We start from the raw sequence: 25901 nt of genomic DNA, 5'->3' as shown, positions 1-25901 counted from the left end.
GGCATAGCTCATAGCTTCTCTGAGTTATTCAAGCCCCTTCGCCACAGCAAGGTAGTGATCCATGAAGGGGGTTGTAATTATAACAATCATTTATTTATTCTCCTTCCCTTGCCCATTATTCAAGTCCTGCTTGCGATTTCATTTGGCTATATAGTTTTTTCTCAGAGAGTCCGAAAAGAGCCTCCACTCTTTGACAAAGTTCTCGTCCTTTTGATCTCTTATTCTTGCTGTCAGCTTTGCCATCTCTGTAAAGTCCATTAATTTTAAGATCCATACTTCTTTCGTTGAGACTTCTTCTTTTTTTCACTTCTGCACATCAGTACTGGCTGCGTCAGTAGCATAAATAAACAACTTAACCATCTCTTTTGGAATCTCGGCCCCTATAATCCTTGAGACATCTTGGGAACAGTCACTGAGTCACTTTAAACATCTTCTTTAATTCATTATGTGCGAAATGGGGCTTATTTCCAAGTAAACGTGTTTAATCTCACAGCCACCCTGCTCTGCTCCTGCAGTCGTGAAGGTGCAATGATGTGAGTGAGTTTCAGCTGCAAAACTGCACATGCTCAGAGGTCTGTACTATAAATCCCCACAGAGGGAGACATCTATGGAATAATAAGCCATATGACCCTTTTCAGGACAAAAGATTTGTGAGCTCTGCCAGAGGCGTTGACAGGCAGTAAGGTGCTGAGGTGCTTGTTCTATTTTAAGGTTCTTCACTGAGCATCAATGCTATTCCATTTATTTATTTAGAAAAGCCTGGATCTATTTCCAAGAGAACTCAAGGGGCCTCCAAATTCCCCACCCACCCTCAGAACTTTCCCTTTCATTTGCAGTGCTCTGGCTTTTATTAAAACACAGAGTGCAATGTTTCAAAGTTTAGAAATCACAAAGCGTTGTGGATAGGTAGGGATCAGGGCGTGGTCTCAGCCTCTTTCTGTGAAAAGGGAAGTAAGTTGTTAGCCCTTAAGGTGCAAGCAAAAGACAGATCTGTAAGTGAAGATAAACAAACAGAAAAATTTATAAAAATGAAATACAGTAAAATGAGGCTTGCATAAAAGTAAGATTTCAAAGATTCTACTATCTGTATTAGGGCAATGACTTTATTGGATCAGCAGAAATTTCATGAAATGCTGTGCAAGCTTTCGAATTCTCCAGAACTCTTCATCAGGTTAGAACAGCGGTCAGCAAACTTACCGCACCTTGGGCCGGTGTCTCCAGCGCCGATCGCGCAGAGGGCCGGAGAGCACATGCCCATACGTGTGTGCACACGCTATTTCCGGTGCACTTCCAGGTTGGAGGAGCACTGGAAATAGCTTGTGTGCATGTGCACGGGCCTCCTCCGACCTGGATGTGCAATGGAAACAATGCTTGCACATGCGCACAACCCTTGCGCATGGGCACAAGCTATTTCCGGTGCTCCTCCGACCCGGAAGTGGGCAGCCGCAGCGCAGCGGGGATTGCCGTGGGCCAGATAAACGAGTCCCTCGGGCATTATCCGGCCCACGGGCCTTAGTTTGAGGACCCCTGGGTTAGAAGGTAAACAGAGCAGTTGCAGGAGAGGAGAGGAGGTTTCTAGCACAAGAGGACAGAAATTCCTATCCACTGCATGTAGCCTAACAAAAGCCACCAGACAATCAAACCATACATGCATTGTTTGAGGCTTCCCCTAAAGAATCCTGGGAACTATAGTTTGTTAAGCGTCTTTTAGCAACTCTCAGCACCTTTAGCAAACTATGGTTCCCAGAATTATTTGGGGGAAGCACAAAGTGGTAGATAACAGTGTTTTAAAAGTATGGTCAGACGTGACCAATGTATCACTTAAATATTCGTGCACTGCAGGGGCTTTGATTAGATGACCCTCATGGTCCTTTCCAACTCTACAATACTATGATTTCTATGAAACATTTCTTTTTTAAGGGAATCCAAAAGCCATATTGTGCAGGAAATCCACAAGGAGTCTCCATCCGAAACATAGTTTTAGTCCTAAACTTCAGGACAATGACCCAAAAGACCCAGAAACCCATTCATTGATGTAGCTGCAACTCGCTAAGGAAAACACACTCTGCATATGCCCAGAGGCAACCAGCTTTTAAATAGATCCATATGTACTGGGTTTGCATCAGGGTGTTCTAAGCAGCTGTCAGAGTGAAACCCGCCTCAGATAATCAAGCCCTGCCCTAAAAACTTTGCAACCTACCCACAGCTGTGCTGGGGCCACCCAGGGACTCTGGCTTCTGGAAGCCCAAATGTGTTCCCATTGCAAGTGTCCCTAGGAGCCCTTGTCCCCATGAGCTCTTCAGAGGAACAGTCAAGGTCCCTATAAATTCTGGTGCTTGATCCTCCAAATCCCGGCAGGAGGTAACCTGAGTCCTTTTTGGCACCGTCGAAAACCCCACAATGGAGCACTTAGAAGAGATAAACAGTCTTGTTTGTTTCAACCCACGAGAATCTGCACTTTGCAAAAAGAAAACAAGCCTTTCTGAATGCAGCTTTGTACATCTTGAAACAAACAAGCTTTCTGTGGAAATGTTCAGGGCGGCCGGAGAGGATATATTATTTATTAATATCCTTCCTAACTTGTGCTAGCAAGTTTCTTTACTTAGCAGAGTTGAAATTCCCCTTTTACATGCACAGCAGATAGCTGATTGCAAGCTCGGGTGAGCTTCTCACTATTGTACGATTCTGTCTGTGTCAGGATGAATTGTATGTTCCTGGTAAGTTTCCTTGAATCTCTCTTAAAAGAATAAAAACGCCACAATCTTATTCAAAGTCAATAAAAGTTTACTTACATCAGTTCACAGTTGAATCCCTGAAAGCAGACTTAGTCACAAATACAGTGGTACCTCTGGTTAAGAACTTAATTCGTTCCGGAGTTCTTTTCTTAACCGGAAACTGTTCTTAACGTGAGGCACCACTTTAGCTAATAGGGCCTCCCACTGCCACTGCGCTGCCAGAGCACAATTTCTGTTCTCATCCTGAAGCAAAGTTCTTAACCCGAGGTACTATTTCTGGGTTAGCAGAGTCTGTAACCTGAAGTGTCTGTAACCTGAGGTGCAACTGTACGTACATGTGGATCTACCCCATATAGGGGGATAATCCCAGTGTTCTTGCTAGCTGAGAGCTAACAGAGCAGTCCTAGCTAAGAAGCTGGTCAAACGAAGACGGAAGTGAAAAAGAGGGAGAGTGTGGCAGCATGCCTTGTCCTTTTGTTACCTGGACAGGTTAGGCCACACCCACCTTTTATCACATTCAAAAGGAAGGATGCTCCAGCCAGGAGGAACAGGAAGTTTCAACTGGCTGGACCAAACATTCCCTCACATGTCTTCTCTAGCATTTCAAGGAATGTTGTACTTGACTGCTCTCAGTGGATTACATCCAGGGCTGTCTTAAGCGTATCCGGCGCCGTGGTTCAAAGATCCCTCCGGCGCCCCCCCCCCCTTTCCCAGAGTTGCTCTCCTCCTGTGGAGGCTTGGGAAGGAAGCTGCACGCCTGCCAGCCATATGGTTGATGGGGCAAAGCCTCTGCAGGGATCGCTCTCCTCCCACTGAGGCTTGGGAGGCAAGCTGCATGCCCGTCAGCCATATGGTTGACGGGGCACAGCTGGCGGGCACGCAGGGAAAGGGGAGGCCGCCAGCAAAGCCGCACAGCTCCCCAATCGCTGGGACACCCCGAGAGGCCAGCACCCTGGCGCAACGCGCCAGTAAGCTCAATAGGAAAGACGGCTCGGATTACATCCCACACTTTCTTGACATTTCCTTGTCATTGATTTATTCATCGCCTTTCCAACAACCGGCTCAAGGCAATGCACACAACAGATGGTTAAAAACAGTTAAGGTTCATATAATTGTAGAGTTGAAAAGGACCCCCAAGCATCTAGCCCAACCCCTTGCAGTGCAGGAATCGCAGCTAAAGAATTCCTAGCAGATGGTCATCCAGCTTCTGTTTAGAAACCTCCAATGAAGGAGCGTCCACCACCTTCTGAGGTGGTTAAAAGCATAAAAACAAATGCATTTAAACTGAAGCTAAAACTGTACAAATTTGCAATGGGTGGGCACTCCAGGAGTGTACCCCAAATTTCCCCAAATTTCAGAGAAAGACTGTCCACTGGAGGCAGCTATTTCCCAGAGGAATTTGTCTTCTCTCACTGGCCTTCTTGTTCAAGAGCCCAAATCAACTTCCAAACAATTGTGGTTAGATTACTGCAATGCACTCTGTGTGGGGCCTCCGTTGAAGATAGCCAGGGAACTACACCCGGGAGAGAATGCGGTTCCCTAGCTGTTGGGGGGCGGGCAGCAGGGTTGGATAGTGAAATGGAATTACCCAACATAGATCTCGAAGGTGCTGCAACTGGACCCAATTCAGGATTGGAAAGGTTGCAGCATTTGGGATTTTTTGAGTCTAGGGAAAAGGCGAATAAGAGACAGCATGACAGAAGTTTATAAAATTATTCCTGGCATGGAGAAAGTGGGTAAATAATAGGTTTTCTCCCTCTCTCATAACACTAGAACTGGTGGGAAATTTGGGGGGAAATTCTGCCCCACATCAGAGGAAGCTGCTGAGCTCAGTTTACCTCCTAGCCTGATCCCCGTTCTTGTTACCCTGCAAATCCCCACAGAGAGCTGTCATAGAATCATAGAGTTGGAATAGACCACAAGGGCCATCGAGTCCAACCCCCTGCCAAGCAGGAAACACCATCAGCGCACTCCTGACATATGGTTGTCAAGCCTCTGCTTAAAGACCTCCAATGAGGAGACTCCACCACACTCCTTGGCAGCAAATTCCACTGTCAAACAGCTCTTACTGTCAGGAAGTTCTTCCTAATGTTTAGGTGGAATCTTCTTTCTTGTAGTTTGGATCCATTGCTCCGTGTCCGCTTCTCTGGAGCAGCAGAAAACAACCTTTCTCCCTCCTCTATGTGACATCCTTTTATATATTTGAACATGGCTATCATATCACCCCTTAACCTCCTCTTCTCCAGGCTAAACATGCCCAGCTCCCTTAGCCGTTCCTCGTAAGGCATCGTTTCCAGGCCTTTGACCATTTTGGTTGCCCTCCTCTGGACACGTTCCAGTTTGTCAGTGTCCTTCTTGAACTGTGGTGCCCAGAACTGGACACAGTACTCCAGGTGAGGTCTGACCAGAGCAGAATACAGTGGAACTATTAGTTCCCTTGATAATTTAGCACAGTTAATGGTGACATTTGTGGCTTGCCAATGGAGACACTCATTGCACCAGAATGTTGACAAGGTGGATGAATACCCAGCTGAGCGGTGGCATGCGCTATTCTCCACCAGATCCCCTGGCACCAGCTCTGAATTTTTCTCCTGCAATCCACCCTGTCACCCACTCCGCTTGCAAAGGCCCACCCTCAGTTGCGTATCTTAATTAAAGCATATCTGGCCACAGTGACCTTGAAAGACTCTAGGCGGGCTCCCTCCTTTTTTCATTGAATTTTCCAGCTGACTTGTCTTGCCTCTTCCCCCAACCACCCACTTGCGTTTAGTTGTGATGCTTGCATTGTGGGGAGTTGGACGGGGCGACCCTGTTATAGGAATTTACAACAACCCTATGATTTGGTTTCATTTCAGTTAGGAGAAAAGAAGCATTGCTGCCTCTGGCCGTGGAGGAAGAGCATAGCCACATCAATAGCTACTATCAATAGCTCCATGAATCTGTCCAATGCTCTCTTGAAGCCATCAAAGTCAATGGCCTTCACTGCCCTCCTGCAGGAGCGAATCCCATTCAGCTCTCCACTGCCTAAAGATGGACTTCCTTTTAGCGGTCCCGAATCTTCCAGGATTCCATCTGAAGGAAACAGCTCTCCTCTTTGCTGAGCATCCCAAGGAGGTTGGCAGTCCAAGGTAGACTTCTTCTTAACTTGGAGGCTCTACTTCTCTGCGATGTCTTATAGCCAGGGATGGGCCTGCATAAGAACCTCTTGGCCAAGCATCTTGCCATCTAAAGGGGCCACCCAAGGATGAATTCATCCCTTCGCATCTATTTTTTTAAATTGTCTACATCTTACCCAGAAGCACGGTTTGATTTTTTACTTACATTCATTTTTTCAACTTAAGCAGTAAATACCAGCATTGCTTTAAGGCCTAAGTAACTTTTCTTTGGAACTCTTGATCCGTTCTGAACTACATTATACTATACTTGGGGTTGGACTAGATGACCGTTGGGTGCCCCTCCCAACTCCACAATTCTATGATTCCTTATCTGTGCATGCCTGGAAAGAATATAAGATCAGGGTTCTGTAGATAGGGAGCAATAAAGCGGGCAGTCTGTTTACACAACAAATGTTAAAGAAATAGTAAAATGTCACAGTCAGAATACTTAATAGTGCAAAGATTTTTGGGACAAAAATGAATCTATTTCTCTGTTATCCCTGACAAATAAACATCTCCCCCTGCATGGATTTGTTCCCCTCCCCCCTTCTTAAAAACAAACTATGGTCTTTCGGTTCCTGCTGCTTAAAGCTTTCCCTATGCTTAAACCATGTTGCAAACCGCTGCGGCACATTTTTTTTTTTTTACGACGCAGCGGTATATAAATGCATTTGCAACTAAAGAAATGCGCTCTGCACCTGCTCAGAGGCACGGTGGGAGAGCTAAGTCCCAGGTGACCTCTAGGCGGCGCTACGCCGGGCGCTTCTCTGGCTCCGCAAACAATTTAACACCCCCCCCCCCCGCCCCCAACTTTGCTAAAAATACAGTTCGGTCTCTTTAATGGAGAGCTGGGCGATTTGCTCTCTCTCTTTCTTTTCAAATGGCTTTGATTGACAGCCTCCTCCCCCCCCCCGCACGGAGGGGCGGGGCCGGGCTTAGGCAGGCAGCGGCCGGCGGGCGGCGGGACTCAGTGGCCACCTGTGGGACCAACCGAGGCGGCTCCTCCCGGCGCGATGGGGCGCGATCGGACGCTTCGGCTGCAGTTCGGGAACCGGATCGAGGTGGTTTGCGTGGTGGGCACCCGCCTCTGCACCGACGTCTATGGGTGAGGCCGCCTATACTTCCATCTCCCCCCCCCAAAAAAAAAGTTTTGCATCTTCAGAAAGGGAACCCCCAGCCGCACCAGAAGGACCCAGCACGACTTTCCAGGGGACTCTCCTGCGCGCGCCCTAAGTCTTAGGTCCTTTGGATCTCTCCTTCCCAAATAGCCCCACCCCCAAAAATTGCATCCTCCGAAGGGGACCCCCACTGCTGCATAAAAGCACCCCCCGAAAAGCACATTTCTTTTCGATTCCCATCCTCTATTTAGCCCAGCATCTGCGGCCACCCCCCAGCAAGAAATCCTTTTCAAAGCAACCCCTTCCTATATTGACACCCCCAACCCCCTGTTGGTTTTGCTGCCGGACCCTCACTATTACCCACCCCACCCTATGCTGACAGCTGCCTATCCTCACCCATATTCCTTTAGTTCTGGCAATCTCCCCCCCCCCCACTTTCTAATCACCTCTCCCAGCAAAATGTCTCTCCACCATCTTCTTAGGTACAAGCAGCCTCCTTTAGCATCACCTGTTATTGCCAGATATCGGTGCTCCGATTTTCATTTCCCTATATTTGGGAGTTGCACCCCACCCCCTGCTGCCGATATTTCCAGTCTGGAGAAACCCCCTGCTCAGTGGCAGAGCAGCTGCCTTGCATGCAGAAGGTTCAAGGTAGGGCTGGGAGAGGCTCCCTACACGAAATTCTTGGAGAGCTCAGTACAGATTTTTGTTTCAAAGGTGGTGGTTTGCCACTGGAACCCCCTTCCGATGTGCTGCATTTAAAACCTGGACCCCCCACCTTCCCCTAAGCCATGGGTAGGCAACCTAAGGCCCAGGAGCCGGATCCAGTCCAATCGCCTTCTAAATCCAGCCCGTGGACAGTCTGGGAATCAGCATGTTTTTACATGAGTAGAATGTGTGCTTTTATTTAAAATGCATCTCTGGGTTATTTGTGGGGCATAGGAATTTGTTCATTCTCCCCCCCCCCCAAAAAAAAAATAGTCTGGCTCCTGACAAGGTTTGAGGGACAGTGGACCAGCCTTCTGCTGAAAAAGTTTGCTGACCCCTGCCCTAAGGCCTCTCGGAAACCTTTCAGAATTATTTGCTGAGGAGTAGTGGTATGAAAAGTCTGTCTTTAGTTGGTGAAGCGGTCTGCAAGGTTCTGGCTATACAGAACTATTTCTCACTTGCAGCTTCGAAGCTGTGCTTAGGAATGCCTGCAGCTCCTTTAAGTGACTTGGCTCATTGATGAAACACTAACATGACTGGGAGCCCCATGGGGTGTCTGTAGGAGAGGAGGCGTAAAGCAGCCCAAAGCAAGTGTTGGGCTAGGACCTGGGCGTCCCGAGTTCAAATCCAGATCAGCCTTGCGAAGCTTACCTGGTGACCTCGAAGGCCACTCACTGTCTCTCAGCCTAGCCTACCTCACAACGTTGCTGTGAGGATTAAGAACAGGGAGGGGAAAACCTTGAGGAAAGGCGGGCTGTACATGCAATGATAAATTTAAGTGAATAATGGAGCATGCCTCGCTCACACCTGACGCCTTGTATATTCAGCTGTTAGCCAACAAAGTGTTACTCAGAACAGGCCCATTGGAGCTGAGTTAGCCATGTCCATTAACTTCAACTGGTCTGCTCTCTGAGCAGGAGTGGAACTTGTTACAGCCTATGGTTTTTGATAGCCGCCTTCATGTTTGGTGTGACGCAGCGTCCTGTGTTAACCTGCAGTTCTGCCGATTCCTCCACCTCATTGGGGAGATCCCCCTGCTGTATTTTTCCAGGAAAGTGTGATCTTTCCTGGAAAACTGGAGCCTGCTTTGCCTTGGACTCTTAGCTGTGGTTCTCAGCACCAGGACAACTCCTATACTAGGATGGGGCTCTGATTTCCCCCCCCCCCATAGAAAAGGGGGTTATTGATGAGTACTGTACCCGATGGTTTTGCTCTGCCCTCCACATTCAGACGCAGCCATGCTTCTGAATCCCAGTTACTGGAAACGGCAGGAGGAGAGATTTGCTCTTGTGTTTGAATCATTCTGCTTGTGGGTTTGGGACACCTGGTTGGCCACAGGATGCTGGACTAGATGGGACACTGGCCTGATCCAACAGGCTCCTCTTGCGTACTTCTTTTCCCCATTATCCCCTTTCTTTTACTCCTGCCCTGTGGCAAAACTTCTCCTGTGGTCAGCTCAGCCACCCAAGCAGCTGTTTGAGGTCAACCCGGGAATCCTTTCCCTGAGCATGCGAGTGTTGAGATTAAATCTCAATCCTTCAAATTCCTGCTCAAGTAAGGGGTTTCTTGGTGCCGTGAGTGGGTGCCAGAGATGGAGAGAGTGACCTGTCATCTCTGTCTCTGATGAGGGAGGGCTGTCAAGAGCCCTGTCTTCAGCACAGAGGTTTCAATGACAAATATATATACAGGATATATATATTTAAAACCCTTTAGGCTTTCCAGACTCCAGCATGCTTTTCATGTCTTTGAACCGCCTGGAAATGACAAGCCCGTTGGTTCCAGGTGTATGAGGGTCAGTGGTGAGAGAGCAACACTCTGCATATGCTCAGGGGTGCGCTTCCTTTAGGGTGTAAGGTTGTACATTTCAGGAGCAGAACAGAGCTTTGGGGTTGGTTCTGCTGCTAAATTCTAACATGCAAAGGAGCACAATCCTGCTCCTGTGTTCGGTGGGGCACACTCCCCGCACAGCATGCATCCAGTGACACTCTTTAGTTCAGATTTCACAGCTCTTTTACCTGCAATGGCAAACTTTGTTTGTGTGCCATTGTGAGAGGTGACACTTTCAAACCAAAAAAATTCCTTCCAGTAGCACCTTAAAGACCAACTAAGTTAGTTCTTGGTATGAGCTTTCGTGTGCATGCACACTTCTTCAGATACACTGAAACAGAAGTTGCCAGATCCTTCTATATAGTGAGAAGGTGGGGAGGGGTGTTACTCAGAAGGGTGGTGGGAATGGGAGATAGGCAGATAGCTGGGAGAGCCTGTTGACGACTCTTAACGACTGCAATAGGTCTTACAGGAAAAGGCAAGGGGTGAGAAGGTGAAAAATGGCTTAGTCATGTATAGTGAGATAAGAATCCAATGTCTTTGTTCAGCCCAGGTTTTTCCATTGTTTTAAGTTTGGTAATGAGTTGTAATTCAGCAGCTTCTCTTTCCAGTCTGTTTCTGTATCTGCCTATCTCCCATTCCCACCACCCTTCTGAGTAACACCCCTCCCCACCTTCTCACTATATAGAAGGATCTGGCAACTTCTGTTTCAGTGTATCTGAAGAAGTGTGCATGCACACGAAAGCTCATACCAAGAACTAACTTAGTTGGTCTTTAAGGTGCTACTGGAAGGAATTTTTTTATTTTGACTATGGCAGACCAACACGGCTACCTATCTACTACTTTCAAACCAAACATCCTCCTGGGGTTTGAAATGGTCTAGGTTGTGGGTGGGGACTTGTTGCCATCTGTCATGGATGCTTTAGCTGAGATTCCCGCATTGTAGGGGGTTGGATTAGATGACCTTTGAGTTCTCTTCCAACTCTACAATCCTATGATTCTATGAATGTTGTTAGACTAAAACTCCCACAATCCCTGATGGTTGGCTGGGCTGGCTGCTGGGAGTTGAAATCCAGCAACGATACCTGAAGGGCTGTCCCTTGCCTTCAATGCTCTTGGCTACCTCCATCACTGCTCTACTGTTTTCTAACGTAAGGATGGGGGACCAGTATCCCTTCACCTCCCATCCTCTGACCATTAACCTGACTGGTTGCTGAGGCTTATCAGAGATAAAGGTAAAGGGACCCCTGACCATTAGGTCCAGTCGTAACTGACTCTGGGGTTGCGGCGCTCATCTCACTTTATTGGCTGAGGGAGCCGGCGTACAGCTTCTGGGTCATGTGGCCAGCAGGACTAAGCCGCTTTTGGCGAACCAGAGCAGCACACAGAAACGCCGTTTACCTTCCCGCTGGAGCGGTACCTATTTATCTACTTGCACTTTGATGTGCTTTCAAACTGCTAGGTTGGCAGGAGCAGGGACTGAGCAACGGGAGCTCACCCCGTCGCGGGGATTCGAACTGCCGATCTTCTGATCGGCAAGTCCTAGGCTCTGTGGTTTAACCCACAGCACCACCAGCATTGTCTGCAGGGCCACAGGGTCCCCACTTGCCTTCACTGCCTCTGGCTCCCTCCATTGCCAATCTGCCTTTCCAAAGGCAGGGGTGGGCAACTTTAATGTCTCATCATCCCTGGTGACTGTTGGCCAGACTGGCTGCTGGGAACTGGGGTCCAATAGCACCTGAAGGGCGTTGGGTTCCCCATCCGCAAACTAGACCCTCACTTGCCTTTACTGCCCCTAGCTACCACCATCCTTGTCGTCATCCCTGACTATAGACTAGGCTGGCTGGTGCTGGCAGGAGTTGGGAGTCTTAACAACACCTTGAAAACCACAAGCTCCCCATCTCTGGTCTTCACTGCCCGTAGCTACCTCTATCACCACTTTGCCTTCTTCTAATGCAAGGATGGGCAACCTGCAGTCCTAGGACTTCAAAGCATTTAACAGTCAGTCGCTCTAGAAAAGCATTTTGCACAAGCTCCGATTACTATCTTACATCTAAGTGGGGAACTTCAGGTGCATTTTGCACCTGGCTGTCAGCCACTTGCAACCAAGCCAGGATGGCGCCTGACATCTCCACCATCTGGAGGTGCATGCCTGGGGATCCTTGGATCTTGACTGTTTTCGCACACTAATGCTTTGTCCTATAGAATTCTATCTGTTCTATTTTATCTGCGCAGTCAGAATGAATTTCAGGAACCAAAATGCTTTTTCTGTGCAGCTGGAGCAGGAGCAGTGAACGGTGTTATAGTTAACTGTTGTCGCTTGTCTTCACTTCCCCCACTCCAATGCCCTGCTCACAGTTGTGAAGAGTATTTCTATGTTATGAATGGTCCATGTCACCATTAAGAAAAAGAGGTTGGAACTGGCTAATATATATGTGGACTGTCCCTGGATCAAGTGACTTTTCTCAAAGTTCTTAACCTACCTCAAGATTGTCACCTTAACTAGCCAGATGTTTAACTGAGAATCAATCACAGCCAGTTCATCGTTTAAAAAATAAGAGCCGCCCCAAACTTGCAACTAGACATTCCATTTTGGCGACTGCAACCTTGGTTTAAGGAGCCATTTGGCGCCTAGATTATATATCTGAGTTTCTAAGACTGGGGAAGAGACACTGGGGCTCAAGGTTGCCTTGAAACCTATGCTCTGTAACCTCTCATCCTGAATCCTAGATGTAGAAGCTGGTAGTCTGGTTGCTTGGTGGCTACGAATAGTGGGCAGCTTGCACATGTTCAGAGGTCTGTTTTATTACCTGTTTGTTTCGGGGTGTTGTAAATAAAAATATGCCCTTTTCCCTTATGGGGTATCCAAGAGCCCATATAGAGTCCTTACATAGGTTCCCTATTGGTAGGAGAAAATAACAGAGGCCAACCAGAGAATATTGAGAAGCGAAGCAGCTAGTAAGCTTGATCTTTATTGATCTGTTGCAACAGGGTGCTTCCCTCACCCGTAGGAGAAGAAGAGGAACCCAGAACAATGGCGTGCAAGGCCTTATAAAGACTTTTGAAATTCCCATTCTCTAGATCAAGACCACCCCCAGAAACATTATGCATACATCACAGAAGGGGTGTAACCTAAGACCACCCCTCAGATACATCCCACCTACATCACAGAAATTTAAATGTTGTTTTTCTCTTGTCCTTGTTTATCTCCTGTCTGGCAAGTTACTTGATTGGATTTCCTGGGGAGCCTGGCCATTCTTTTGTAGTGGTAAAATACTTATTTCCTGGGCCAGGTCACAGGCTCACACCTTATTCAAACAGACATATCCTTGAGACAATGGGGAGGCTTTTCCAGGTTAACCTTGCAGAGAAAGGATTTGGTCAGTTTAGGAATCAAAATGGTTCCAGGATGGTCTTCCTGTGTTGATCTATGTATGTGCAGTTATGAACATTACCATATATCTAAGACCATAAAATTCCTATCACAGGGGTCCCGTCCCTTGCTTTGAAAACTGGCTCTGGGGGCTGAGCTGTATTGAGATGCCCCTTTACCCATTGCCTGCCTGTATTTTTAAACGGTCATCCATCCAGAGAGAACCCAGTAATCCTTTGTAAGCCTCGCCTGTCACTGCAAATGCTTGTTTGCAGCTGATTGTCCATTGTCCTGCTCGCCGAATGAGGTGTTTATGCCAGGCTTTCTGCCAGGGGCATTTGCAGATGGCACCGTCACCCATTGTGTGATCTCTCTGTGTGTGTGTGTGTATTTTAAGCAGTGGAGTTGCCAAGTCAGTTATGCCATTGGAAGTGGAATTCAGAGGGCTTTAAAGAATGCTTGTCTCTGCAGGATAAATTTTCTCCCTTTCCGATACTAAAAACACCCAGACTTCTGTGCTTAATCTATATTAGGTTCTGCTGGCTGGGGGCATGGTCGTAGCTCAGGGACAGGACATCTGCCTTGCATGCAGAAGGTCCCAGGTTCAATCCTTGACATCTCCAGGCACATCTTGAGAGAGACCCCCTGAGTCTGAAACCCTGGAGTGCTGCTGCCTGCCAGAGAAGACAATGCTGGGCTAGATGGACCAACAGTCTGACTCACTGAAAAGCAGCTTCTTAGTTAGCCCTGTGTTCAGACCCATGGGGACTGGAATCTTGCTCAATTTTATGGCAAGGGTTGCAGCTCAGTGTGCCCAGCTTCACTTCCCTCTGGCAGCATCTCCAGCATTTTTAAAATTGCATTTTATATGTGTTTGTGCATTGAGTGCAAATCATAAAGAATCTGCTTTGATTGCATAGGTCAGATCGAAGGTCGTGCAAAGAGCACCTTTAATACAGTCTTGGTGCCTGTTTGGGAATGTAGTTGAATGAATGCAAATCCTTTAAAAAAAAAATTACTCCGATTTCTTTCGTTTATGGGTGATATATTGGGGAAGATTCTGGGTGGCATCTGAAATCTCATTTTTTGGGGGGCTTTTCAGAGAGCAGGGCTAGGATGTCAACCGCCCAGAGCTTTTGGGGCATGTCGACAGGACTTCAGTCCTGGGTGTAACCAAGGAGGAAGCTGTGTGCTGCAAGCAGCGGGTTCCAACTGCCCTGGGGTTTCTCATTATCAGCTTCAATCTGCTGTGTCAACTGCTGCAGCTGCCCCTCTCCTCCCGGCAAGGAGTTGCAGTGGGCTGGTGCTGGCACTCGGGTCCCTTGCTAATGCAGAATCCAGCTGCCGCTGTCAGGGGTCTAGTTGACGCAGCATTTAAAAATAGATGTGGGAAGCTTAGGGGTGTTATGCAATGGCTCCCAAAAGGGTGAAGAAGTGGGTGGGTCGGCCAGCCACCAAAGATCCAAAAGAGGAAGGGGTTCAGGTTACTTCCCCTGACCTTGAAGCCCATGGCTTCACTACAAAAGCGAACCTGAGGCTGGGGTGTGTAGAAATCAGGATGCTTAACAATGATAATCGCATTCTTCGGAGATCGTATTTTCTTAAGCCGGTGTCATCTGGCGGTTCATGTTCAACACAGCTTGTCCTGGTTTGTAGCAGAGCCAGGGTCCTTGCTTTGAGGGTCACAGCTCAGGTTTGGCAGGGCCCAAGAAGAGTTGAAATCTTGAGTCTTGCAAGGAGAGGCTGTCGGCTGGACAAGGAATGTGTCCCTCAAAGCAATCCAAAGGAGAAGTGGGGGAGAGAGAAAGAGAAACACAAGAAGTAACTGGCATATTTTATTGGAATCATATAATTGTAGAGTTGGAAGGGACCCCGGGTATGCTAAGAAATTCAATATTACCATATTGGCCTGAATATAAGCCTGACTTTCCCCCCAAATTCCAACTGTGAAAAGTTAAAGCGTGGCTTATATTCGTGACCTTACAGTATGCAGCCAGGAGCGTGGGGCGCCGGCAATGCAGCTTTGCTCCCCCCCCCCCCAGTATTCATTCAGGAGCAGCATGGAATAGAGCTGCTTATATTTGGGTATTTTTTCTTTTTCTTCCCCCCCCCCTCCAATTTTAAAGGTTCGGCTTATATTCTCGGGTGCGGCTTATAATGGGGCCAATACGGTATTTCTCTGTTGTTGGTGTATGTTTTGAAATAAAAAATTTCTTATCTATATAATAAATGTTCATAACTGCATATATAAACCACATGTCTGAAACCCCACAGAAAAAGTCCTGAGACCATTTTGTCCCTCCCACATTGACCTCAAAAATTTCTCTGCAAGGTCGAAGGAAAATGGAAAAGCCTCCCCATTGTCTCTTCCTTCACAAATCCTGTCTTAAGGGTATGTCTTTGTATGAATAGGGTGAGCCTGTGACCTGGCTCAGGAACTAAGTATTTATCATTACAAAAAGACTGGCCAGACTCCCCAGGGTATCCAATCAAGTGACCATTAACAGGTAACATGCCAGACAGGAGATAAACAAGCACTCAGATTTGCATTCAGATTTCTGTTGTAGACTGCCTGTTCTGTGATGTAGGTATGATGTATCTGGGGGTGGTCTTGGACTCCAGGGCGGGCAATTTAAAATGTCTATATAAGGGCGGGCACACCTTTGTTCTGGGTCCTCCTCCTTCTCCTGTGTGTGAGGGGAGCCCCCTGTTGCAACAGTTCAATAAAAGATCAGGCTTACGAGCTGCTTTGCTTCTCAATATTCTCTGATTGGCCTCTGTTATTTTATCCAACCGATGGAGAACCTGCAAAGGACTCTATAAGGGCTCTTGTGTCCCCCATAAGGGAATAAGGACAGATTTTTGTTTATTACAGTTTCTATTGCGGTTGGGAGGGCTGGAGTCCGTATTCTGCCTTTCTTGAAGCTTCAGGAGTCACCTGAAGCTTCAGATTTTGCACCTGGCTATCGGCAACTTGCAACCAAGTGAAGATGCCAGGGCTCCAGGATAGTGCCTGAGTATATGCACAATCTGGAGGTGCCGTTCTGGGGATCCTTGGGTCTTGCCTGTTTTCACACACTAGCAACACAATTATGTAGAACCAAAAAGTCATACAGTGGTGCCTCGCAAGACGAAATTAATTCGTTCCGCAAGTTTTTTCTTCTTGCGAGTTTTTCGTCTTGCGATGCACAGTTTCCCATAGGAATGCATTGAAAATCAATTAATGTGTTCCTATGGAAACCGCCTTCAGACCAGGTCCGGGGACAGTCTGTCCCCCGACCTCTTCTGAAGGCTGGGGGGGGGGACAAGGGCTTTTCTTCCCACCCCCAGCATTTTAAAAAAAACCCGGGACAGCGGAGGACTTCTCCGCTGTCCGGGGCAATCTTAAAATGCTGGCGGGCGGCATTTTAAAATCGCCCGGGACAGCGGAGGACTTCTCCGCTGTCAGGGGCGATGTAAAAGCCCCTGGGAAGGCAGGCAGGGGGGGGACAAAGACTTTTGCCCCCCGCCTGCCTTCAGAAGAGGTCCTGGACCTCTTCTGAAGGCGGGCGGGGGGCGAAAGTCTTTGCTCCCCACCGCCTGCCTTCCAAAGCCGTCCGGGACTGCGGAGAAACGTGCTGCCTTTCTCCGCTCTCCCGGGAAGGCAGGCAGGGGGGAGCAAAGACTTTCGCCCCCCGCCCGCCTTCAGAAGAGGTCCTGGACCTCTTCTGAAGGCGGGCGGGGGGCGAAAGTCTTTGCTCCCCCCCGTCTGCCTTCAAAAGCCGTCCGCGATAGCGGGAAGCACTTCCCTGCTATCCCGGACTGCTTTTAAAATGCTGGCGGTGGGGACCAAAGCCTTTCGGCCCCCGCCGGCCTTCCTGGACCTCTTCTGAAGGCCGGAGGGGGGAAAAGGCTTTGCTCCCCACCACCAGCATTTAAAAGAGGTCCCCGGAGATTTCCCTATGGGCTTTCTTCTTGCGAAGCAAGCCCATAGGGAAATTCGTCTTGCGAAGCGCCTCTAAAACAGAAAACCCTTTCGTCTTGCGGGTTTTCCGTCTTGCGAGGCATTCGTCTTGCGGGGTACCACTGTACTGAAAAACGTGGCTTTAGAGCTGTCTGGCCCCCAAAAATGGCAACTAGGCTTTCTGTTTTGGCAACTGTAACTCTGATTTAAGGAGCCATTCGGCACCCAGCTTATATATCTGAGTTTCTCACACTGTCGCCAGGTATATATAGGAAAGGGCGAGGAAGGAGGCGGAGCTCTGCACATCATGCGAAGTACATGCTGTGGTGGCAGTAAATCTCTCCCACTAACAGACATCTTTGGCTCTCCTGGCTTGGAGTCTTTTCCAGCACATGTGTGCAAGATTAAATTCGCTCTCTCTTTCAAGGGTTGAGTTCTCCCAGAGTAAGATTGCTCCTTCCATGCCAGCTGACAGACCTGGCGAGTGGAGGATGAAAGGAGGCGCAGTGGGGAAAGCTGCCAGTCAGTGTAGACAACACTAGATGAGATGGACCGATAGTCTCTTTCTATACTTCCTGGGGGGGGGGGGGAGATAGAGGAAGAAGAGGAAAATCAAAGCTTGGGCAATGTTGTGGCTGTGACCAGAAAATGAAGTCAATGCAAATGTAGATTGTAGGCTCTCTGGGGCAAAGACGGGGGGGGGGGTTTCAGGGTTCTGTGCCGGACCTACAAACACCCAGTTTCACATCACCACTCTCCTTCCGCCTGCTCCCTTACAGAGCAGCTCCTGCTGATGCAGTCACGTTCGCCGTGAAGCATTCGGATGATGTTGAGGTCGAAATCATCAGCGACGGCCAATCAGAGCATGCCCCTGCCAATGGCGGGAAGCAGTGGCCTCTGGACCCCAAGACCACCTTGAGTATACAGATGACGCGTCCCAGCACCGAGGCCAACGACAACAAAGTAAGAGACATTCCCATACTCGTTGCTTCCCTGAGCTCCTGGTAGGCTCAGTTTTGCACAGTGGCGTAGTGTGGGGGGTGCAGGGGGGGCCGGCCACACCGGGCGCAACATCTGGGGGTTAGGGTTAGGGGGCGCAAATCCACGGGTTAGGGGGCGCAAATTACTTGCCTTGCCCCGGGTGCTGACAACCCACGCTACGCCACTGGTTTTGCATTCCAAGCAGGGGCAGCATTTTGCAGTGGTTCTGCGTTGCTGCAGGTTGGACTAGACGACCCTCAGGGTCCCTTCCAACCCTACAGTTCTATGATTCTTTAGCTGTGATTACTGCACTGCAAAGGCTTTGACTAGAAGGCCCTTTGGATTCCCTTCCCAATCTACAATTCTGTTATTCTACAAGTATCAAGACTTGCAGGATTTCCATTTACAAATGCACAGCTTGATCAGGACAGGTACCAAGCAGCCAGGCACATGGCGAGGCAGGGATGGGGGCCTTTGCTGAGCAAATGCAAACGCTGCAGTTTAAATTCACCTTTTAGGGAGCATCAGCTGCCGCTGAGTAAACATGCACCATTTTTCTTGGCAGTTGTGCGGGGCAAAAGTGTAGGGTCATGTGAATCTATTGTTTCAGTTCTGCTTCCAGCTGATTGCAAAACTGAAATCACTCTTGGTGTCTCTAAAGGGGCCGTGGTGTGGCAAGGGCTGTGGTTTTGTGCCAGTCCCCTAATGATGCAAGCTTCATCCTCAAAAATACCAAGGCTGGCAGTTATTTTCCTGGCATAGAGACTGGAGAGCTCTAAGCTCGGAAGGACTGGCGGTGAACATGCAGCTGACCCTTATCTGGCACAACGTATCCTTGGATCCCTTTTCCATTTCATAGGATTGTAGCGTTGGAAGGAACCCTGAGGAACATCTAGTCCCAACCCCCTGCAATTCAGGAATCACAAATGGCCACGCAACCTTTGCTTTAAAACTGCCAAGGAAGGGGAATCAACCACCTTCCAAGGGAGGCCATTGCGCTGTCGAACAGCTCTTGGTGTCAGAAAGTTGTTCATTTATTGTAACTTGAATTTATTGGTTTGGATCCTACCCTCCAGAACAGGAGAAAACAAGCATGTTCCCTCTTCCATGGGACAGCCCTTAGGAAGATGGCTATCGTATCTCCTCTCAGTCTCCCCGAGTCTAAACATACCCAACTCCTTCGACCATTCCTCATAAGGCTTGGTTTCCAGACCATCATCATCTTGGTCACCCTCCTCTGCAAATCTCCCAGCTTGTCAATGTAGTTCCAGATTGTTCCTTTGGCATTTAAAAACTTTTAACTCTGCATTGTACCTTCTTTCCTTCCTCAGGTAACTGTGGGCTATTATGGTGAGAATGGAGGCCACCCCATTGACCAAGCTGGTGTTTTCCTGACGGGAATTGGTAAGTATGAAGATGTGCTCTCTCCCTCTCTTTCTCTGTCTTTCCCCCTAGGATCATAGAGTAGGGAAGGACCAGATGGCCTTCCAAACTCTGCTTAGAAACCTCCAGCCCAAGGAGTCTCCACAACCTCCCAAGGCAGTCGGTTTCACTTTCAAAAGGTCTTGCTGTCAGAAAGTTCTTCCTGATGTTGAGATATTTGAGAGACAGCTATCCTCTCACCTCTGTCTCCTCTTTTCCTCGCTAAACATACCCAGATCCTTCAACCATTCCTCATCTGGCATGGTTTCCAGACCCTTGATCATCTTGGCTGCCCTCCTTTGCACGCATTCCAGCTTGCCAATATCCTTCTTAAATTGCCGTGCCCAGAACTGGACACAGAATTCCAGGTGTGGTCTGACCAAGGCAGAACAGAGTGGTACGATTACACTGGGACAGTAGACTTCTGTTGATGCGGCCTAGAATAGCATAAGCTTTTTTTGCTGCTGTATCACACTGTCATGTTAAGCTTGTGGTCCACTAAGACAGCTAGATCCCTTTCACATGTACTACTGGCATGCCAGATGTCCCCCATCTTATATTTATACTAAACATAGGCATGTTTAGCCTGGAGAAGAAGAGGTTAAGGGGTGATATGATAGCCATGTTCAAATATATAAAAGGATGTCACATAGAGGAGGGAGAAAGGTTGTTTTCTGCTGCTCCAGAGAAGCGGACACGGAGCAATGGATCCAAACTACAAGAAAGAAGATTCCACCTAAACATTAGGAAGAACTTCCTGACAGTAAGAGCTGTTTGACAGTGGAATTTGCTGCCAAGGAGTGTGGTGGAGTCTCCTTTTTTGGCGGTCTTTAAGCAGAGGCTTGACAACCATATGTCAGGAGTGCTCTGATGGTGTTTCCTGCTTGGCAGGGGGTTGGACTCAATGGCCCTTGTGGCCTCTTCCAACTCTATGATTCTATGATTCTATTTGTGCTTCCGGTTCTTCCCGCCTAAGTGCAGAACCTTACATTTGTCCCTGTTGAAATTCATTTTGTTAATTTGGGCCCAGTTCTCCAATCTGTTAAGGTCATTTTGAATCCTGATTCTGTCTTCTGCGGCATTAGCTACCCCTCCCAGTTTGGTGCCCTCTGCAAAGAGGAATCTTTTGTCTCCCCACCAAGGAATTGTCGTCTGACGCAGCTAAGAAGCTTCCACTGTTGGAGGCTGCCATTCTTCTGAATCCCAGTTGCTGGAGGGCAGAGGGCCCTTGTGCTTGGGTCCTGTTTGCAGACTTCCCATGGGGGTATCTGGCCGTCGAGTGTGAGAACAGGATGCTGCGTTAGATTGGCCTTCGGCCTGATCCTGCAGGCTGTTTTTAGGATCTTTCTTACGCTATGCTTTTATCAAGCGGTTTTAAACTCTTTCTAAACAAAACAACTCTGAGCTGGCACCCTGGAATTCCTGGCTGCATCTGGAAGAACTTACCAGTGCTGGTTGTGGAGGCGGTGGAGCAATTTTTATCTACAGCCGTACCTTGGTTCTTGAACGGAATCCGTTCTGGAAGTCCATTTGACTTCCAAAAACGTTTGAAAACCAAGGCGCTGCAGGAGCACGTTCAGCTTCCGGAAAAAGTTTGCAAACCTGAACGCTCACTTCTGGGTGTGTGGCGTTTGGGAGCCAAAACGTTCGAGTCGCAAGGAGTTCGAAAACCAAGGTACGGCTGCATTCATTTTGCTCTGGCCTTTTTTGTGGAAGCAGGGAGCTCCTTCCACCCCAGCTGTGCTGGCTCTTGTGGCCGTCGCTCCAGAGAAACCGTAGCCGTGAGCGTTGTCCCTCTGGTCTCCAAGGCAGCAGTGAAAACAGCTCTCCAGCAATGCTGGGGTTGTCTCACATGATGGGTCCGGATGCCGTCGGGAAACTGGATAGTTGGCCCTCCTTGAAAGGTGGATGGGTGGGTGGGGTGTATGTTACTGGACTCTTGAATCAGGCTAGCGAGGACTGTCTTACACACACACACACACAAGCTTTGTTACTTACTCTTAGAATCATAGAATTGTAGAGTTGGAAGGGATCCCTGGGGGTCATCTAGTCCAGCCCCCTGCAATGCAGGAATCTCAACTGAAGCATCCATGACAGATGGCCTTCCAACCTCTGCTTAAAAACCTCCCAACGGAAGAGTCCACCACCTTCCGAGGGAGTCCATTCCACAGCTAAGGTTTAGTCGGCATCTCCTCATTTGAATCCATCCATTTGGGTCCTGCCCTCTGGAGCAGCAGAAAACAAGCTTGCTCCCTCTTCTGCGTGCTCCTTGAGGACTAGCGCCTTGCATTATTTTTAGCAGGAGGCAGTAGCTCTGTGGTGCAGCTCCTGCTTTGCATGCAGAAGGTTCTGGGTTCAATCCCCAGCAGCATCTCCAGGTAGAGCTGGGGAAAGACTCCCTGTCTGAAGCCCTGCTGCCAGCCAGTGTAGACACTGCAGGGGTAGGTGGACACACCAGAGCTCTGGCACACCAGAAGGCAGCTTCCTAGGTTGTTAAATAAGCCCATCATTCAGATCCATGAAGGCGGGGATCTTAGGGGAAAGAGCACAGAAGTAGCATGGAACTGTTATAGATGGATCGGGAAACTGGGAAACTACCCAATATCTGGCTTTTCTCTCTAAGTAAAGGTAAAGGTACCCCTGACCATTAGGTCCAGTCGCAGACTCTGGGGTTGCAGCGCTCAGGAAATGTCCCGGATATCCCACAAAGTGGGAAGGGTTTGCTGACTCGACTTTTATATTTTTCTAGAGATTTCTCTGGATGTCGATGCTGACCGTGATGGGGTGGTGGAGAAGAACCACCCCAAAAAGGTGACCATTTCTCCCTGCTTTTGTTTGCATGGAGATTTGCAAAGATGTGGTGAAGAGATTAAAAAAAAACACAAAAATGCCGTGTGTGTGTGTGTAATCCCTTCACCAGCCTGATCAGTGCTTTTTTCCCTAAAGAAATGTTCAGGGTTACTCTCATTTTCCTACTCATATTGAATTACTGCCCCTCAATGAGGCCAAACTTAGATTCACCAAATATTTTGGGGTTTACGCACCCCCTGCATCCCCCAGAAAAAAAGCACTGAGCCTGATGCTCTCCACCTGTTTTGAATCACAACTCCCATCATCCAGTGCCACCGGAAACACTCTCTTTGTGGCTCATGGGTGTTGTAGTCCATCGCAGCTCAAGAGGCACCAAGGTGGGTGACGGCTGGACTAAGGTCACTTGCTGGGCCTGGCACAGAGCTGGCCCTTGGCTTCCTAGGATGGGAGCATTTGAAGCTCTTCTTTGTGACACTAAGCTCTCCGCTCTGAAATCTGAACACTGATATCTGCCTGAAATTCTGGATAGCTGCTGCCAGTCAGAGTAGACCGTACTGAGATGCATGGACCAGTGGTCTGACCTGGTGAAAGGCAGCTTCCTTGTTATATCATAACCTTCAGGACTGGGGCATCTGCCTCCTTAGTGCCCACCTACAAATGGCTGATCCCGGTTGTGTGCTTCTGTCCCCAAGGCCTTGCGGAAACGGGACAGCTCTCCTCTCCAACCAGCTGCCCAGGGAGGTGGGCGCGCAGGACGGAGTCAAATGGGGTTAGCCCTCAGCCCTGCAAGGCATTTAAATTGCCATGAAAAGCTCCCACGGAAAGGCTGGGACACTCTGTACGAAAGGGGAGCCTCCCGCTCTGCTCTGCCCTGCCCTGCCCTGCCCTGCCACCCGTCCTTTGGCACAGAGGCCCTCCATTCCTCCAGGCTCCCTGCTGAGGCGAGGCAGTGATCCTTCTGGGCTGCAACGCTCCTTGGAAAGAGCCTCTTGCTACCCTGGGGTCAATCGGGGCAGAATGCTGTGCCCAACAGAACTGCAACCCAGAGCCTTCCTTACAATCTGAATCCCAAGGAAAAGGGGCACTGAGTATCCCAGCCATAGTTTAGGAGAAGAACCTCAGAAAAACCCCATGCTGACCAGGCCAATGGCTAATAATAATAATTTTATTATTTGTACCCTGCTCATCTGACTGGGTAGCCTCAGCCACTCTGGGCAGCTTCCAAAATGCAGTGGTACCTCGGTTTTCGGATGTCTCCGTTGCCAAACGTTTTGGTTTCGAATGCCAAAAACCCAGAAGTAAACACTCCCGTTTTCGAACGCGCCTCGGAAGTCCAATGGCTTCCGCTGTGTGTTTTTCAATTTTCTCAACTGAATTGGCAGACAACCCTTTGCGCCTCGGTTTTTGAATGTTTTGGAAGTTGAATGGTCTTCCGGAACGGATTACGTTCGAGAACCGAGGTACCACTGTATACACTAACATAATAAAACATTAAACATTTTTAAAACTTCCATATACAGGACTGCCTTCAGATGTCTTCTAAAGGTTGTATAGTTCCTTATTTCCTTGGCTCAGGGGTGACATAACTCCATACCCTCCAACATCTCCGTGATGGAAAAAGGGACGTCCTAAGGAAAAGAGGGACAGTCCGAGATAAAATCAGAAACCGGGACAGCTTCTGTAAATCCAGGACTGTCCCTGGAAAATAGGGACACTTGGAGGGTCTGCAAAATGCTCGTCAATCTCACCAAGACAACTGATTAAATTTTTAAAACTTATTTATTTATTTCACAATGGACATTGCTTCGTTGTAGAAGGGGGGGAAAACCTCAAAGGTAAAACGATACAATTATCCATAAGAATAATGATTTTTTAAAAAATCATTGAAGGCCAATGCATGCAGAAAGTCATTGACGAACCCACAGTAATTGGGTCACAAATCTGCAAGAGTAAAATGTGCCGCTTTGTATACAGTGGTGCCTCGCAAGACGAAAAGAATCCGTTCTGTGATTCTCTTCGTCTAGCGGTTTTTTCGTCTTGCGAAGCAAGCCCATTGACGGATTAGCGCTATTAGCGCTTTTAGCGGCTTTTAGAAGCTTATCTGCTGATCGGATCAGCTGATAAGCGGCTTAGAAAAGGGGGGGGAGGGGAAAAAACCCGCAGGAACTCGCAAGCCATTGTTGTCTTGCAAAGCAAGCCCATGGGAAATTTGTTTTGCGAAGCACCTCCAAAACGGAAAACTCTTTGGTCTAGCGAGTTTTCTGTCTTGCGAGGCATTCGTCTTGCGGGGCACCACTGTAGTTACTCATCTCCTTGACATCTGACGGGAGGGCGTTCCACAGGGAGGATACCACCACCAAGAAGGCCCTTTTTCTGGTTCCCTGTAACCTCACTTCTTGCAGGGAGGGAACCTCCAGAAGGCCCTCAGAGCTGGACCTCAGTGTCCGGGCTGGACGATGGGGGTGGAGATTCTCCTTCAGGTATACTGGGCCGAGGCCGTTTAGGGCTTTAAAGGTCAACGCCAACACTTTGAATGGGGAGCTTACTGCGAGCCAATGTAGGTTTTTCAGGACCAATGTTTAGACAGTCCTGGCAGCCACTCCCAGTCACCAGTCTGGCAGCCGCGTTCTAGATTGGTTGTAGTTAACTGATGGAGAACATCCAGTGGGCAGTGGGGAAACAGAATTTATCTTATTGGCACAGCACTGGTTCAAATGATAAAAGCAAAAAGGGGAAACCCTTTGCCCCATTCTGCTGGCTAAACTCAAGAGGCGGTGGTGGTGTAGTGGTTAGAGTGTTGGACTAGGACCCAGGAGAGACAAGGGTTAAAATCTGGCCCCTGGCCCCTGGACTCGGCCATGAAACATGCTGGAGTAACCCTGGGCCCAGTCCCTGCCTCTCAGCCTAGCCTACCTTGCAGGGTTGTCGTGGGGATTAAATGAGGAGAGGGAGAGCCACCTTGAGCTCCTTGGAGGTGAAAGTGCCATCGAAATGCAGTGAAAGTGTTGCCATTCCAGGCGGTGTGGACGTGGGGTCCAGATGGGCAGGGTGCCGTTCTGCTGGTGAACTGCGATAAGGAAAATCCGTACACCGGAAAGGAGGACTGCCAGGATGACAAAGTCTTCTCGAAGGATGGTAGGTGGGGTCTGTTGAATCCCCAAATCCCCCCCCCTTTTTTTTGGTAACAGTATATTATTCTTTTTCCAATCTAGAAAGTTACGTTTGTTACTCAGCAATTACATTCTAATTCAACTAAACTAGTATCTTCCTGCTCACCCGACATTGATGTTTGTAACTCAAATTACATACAATTGCATTTTAAGGTTCCGCCTTACCTAATTTCACCCTCTCTGACATGTTTCTTAATATATTCTGCTATTTCCTTGCACTTCAAACCCCTCTGTTATCCTTGCCTTTGGGAAATAAAATTTTATATAGACTAGAAAAGGGTTCCCGGTCTTTAAAGGAGTCTAGATTTGTATCAGCGCCGTCAATTTTGCCATCTCTGCGTATTCCAAGGTTTTCATCACAAATCCCCAAATTCTGATGTGCATATCTCTTTTCTTTTCCTCCCTACCTCTCCCCCGGGTCTCCTTTCCTCTCTCTGTCCCGGGCATCAAACCCCCACAGACCTGGAAGACATGTCCCGCATGATCTTGAGAACAAAAGGCCCTGACCGGCTGCCTCCAGGCTACGAGATGGTCCTCTACATTCCGCTGTCCGACTGCGACAAAGTTGGGGTCTTTTACCTTCAGAGTAAGTGGGCTGTCTGTTTCCGCTCTCTGTGTTGTCATGTTTTTACTGCAAGAGTCATCAGGACATAAGGAG

General features: G+C 48.5%; 1 protein-coding gene across 3 annotated transcripts in view; it reads left to right on the top strand.

Annotated features, from left to right (window-relative positions):
- The window catches only part of LOC310712058 (protein-arginine deiminase type-2-like), a 97760-nt gene that overhangs the window by 31490 nt on the left and 40369 nt on the right, over nt 1-25901 (top strand). For 2 of the 3 annotated variants that reach the window (XM_083514676.1, XM_083514675.1), the window contains exons 2-6: nt 17639-17822; nt 19172-19244; nt 22012-22073; nt 25091-25208; nt 25704-25829. In XM_083514676.1, coding sequence (XP_083370802.1) covers nt 17787-17822; nt 19172-19244; nt 22012-22073; nt 25091-25208; nt 25704-25829 — 415 coding nt within the window. In that variant the 5' untranslated portion in view covers nt 17639-17786. Of the gene's footprint in view, nt 1-6814; nt 6996-17638; nt 17823-19171; nt 19245-22011; nt 22074-25090; nt 25209-25703; nt 25830-25901 lie in introns of those variants that run through there. The other variant, XM_083514674.1, reaches the window with a different exon arrangement.

Source organism: Podarcis liolepis, assembly GCF_965112155.1.
Source record: "Podarcis liolepis genome assembly, chromosome: 7".
NCBI classification, from domain to species: domain Eukaryota; kingdom Metazoa; phylum Chordata; class Lepidosauria; order Squamata; family Lacertidae; genus Podarcis; species Podarcis liolepis.
This window is presented reverse-complemented; position numbering and strand designations above follow the sequence as displayed.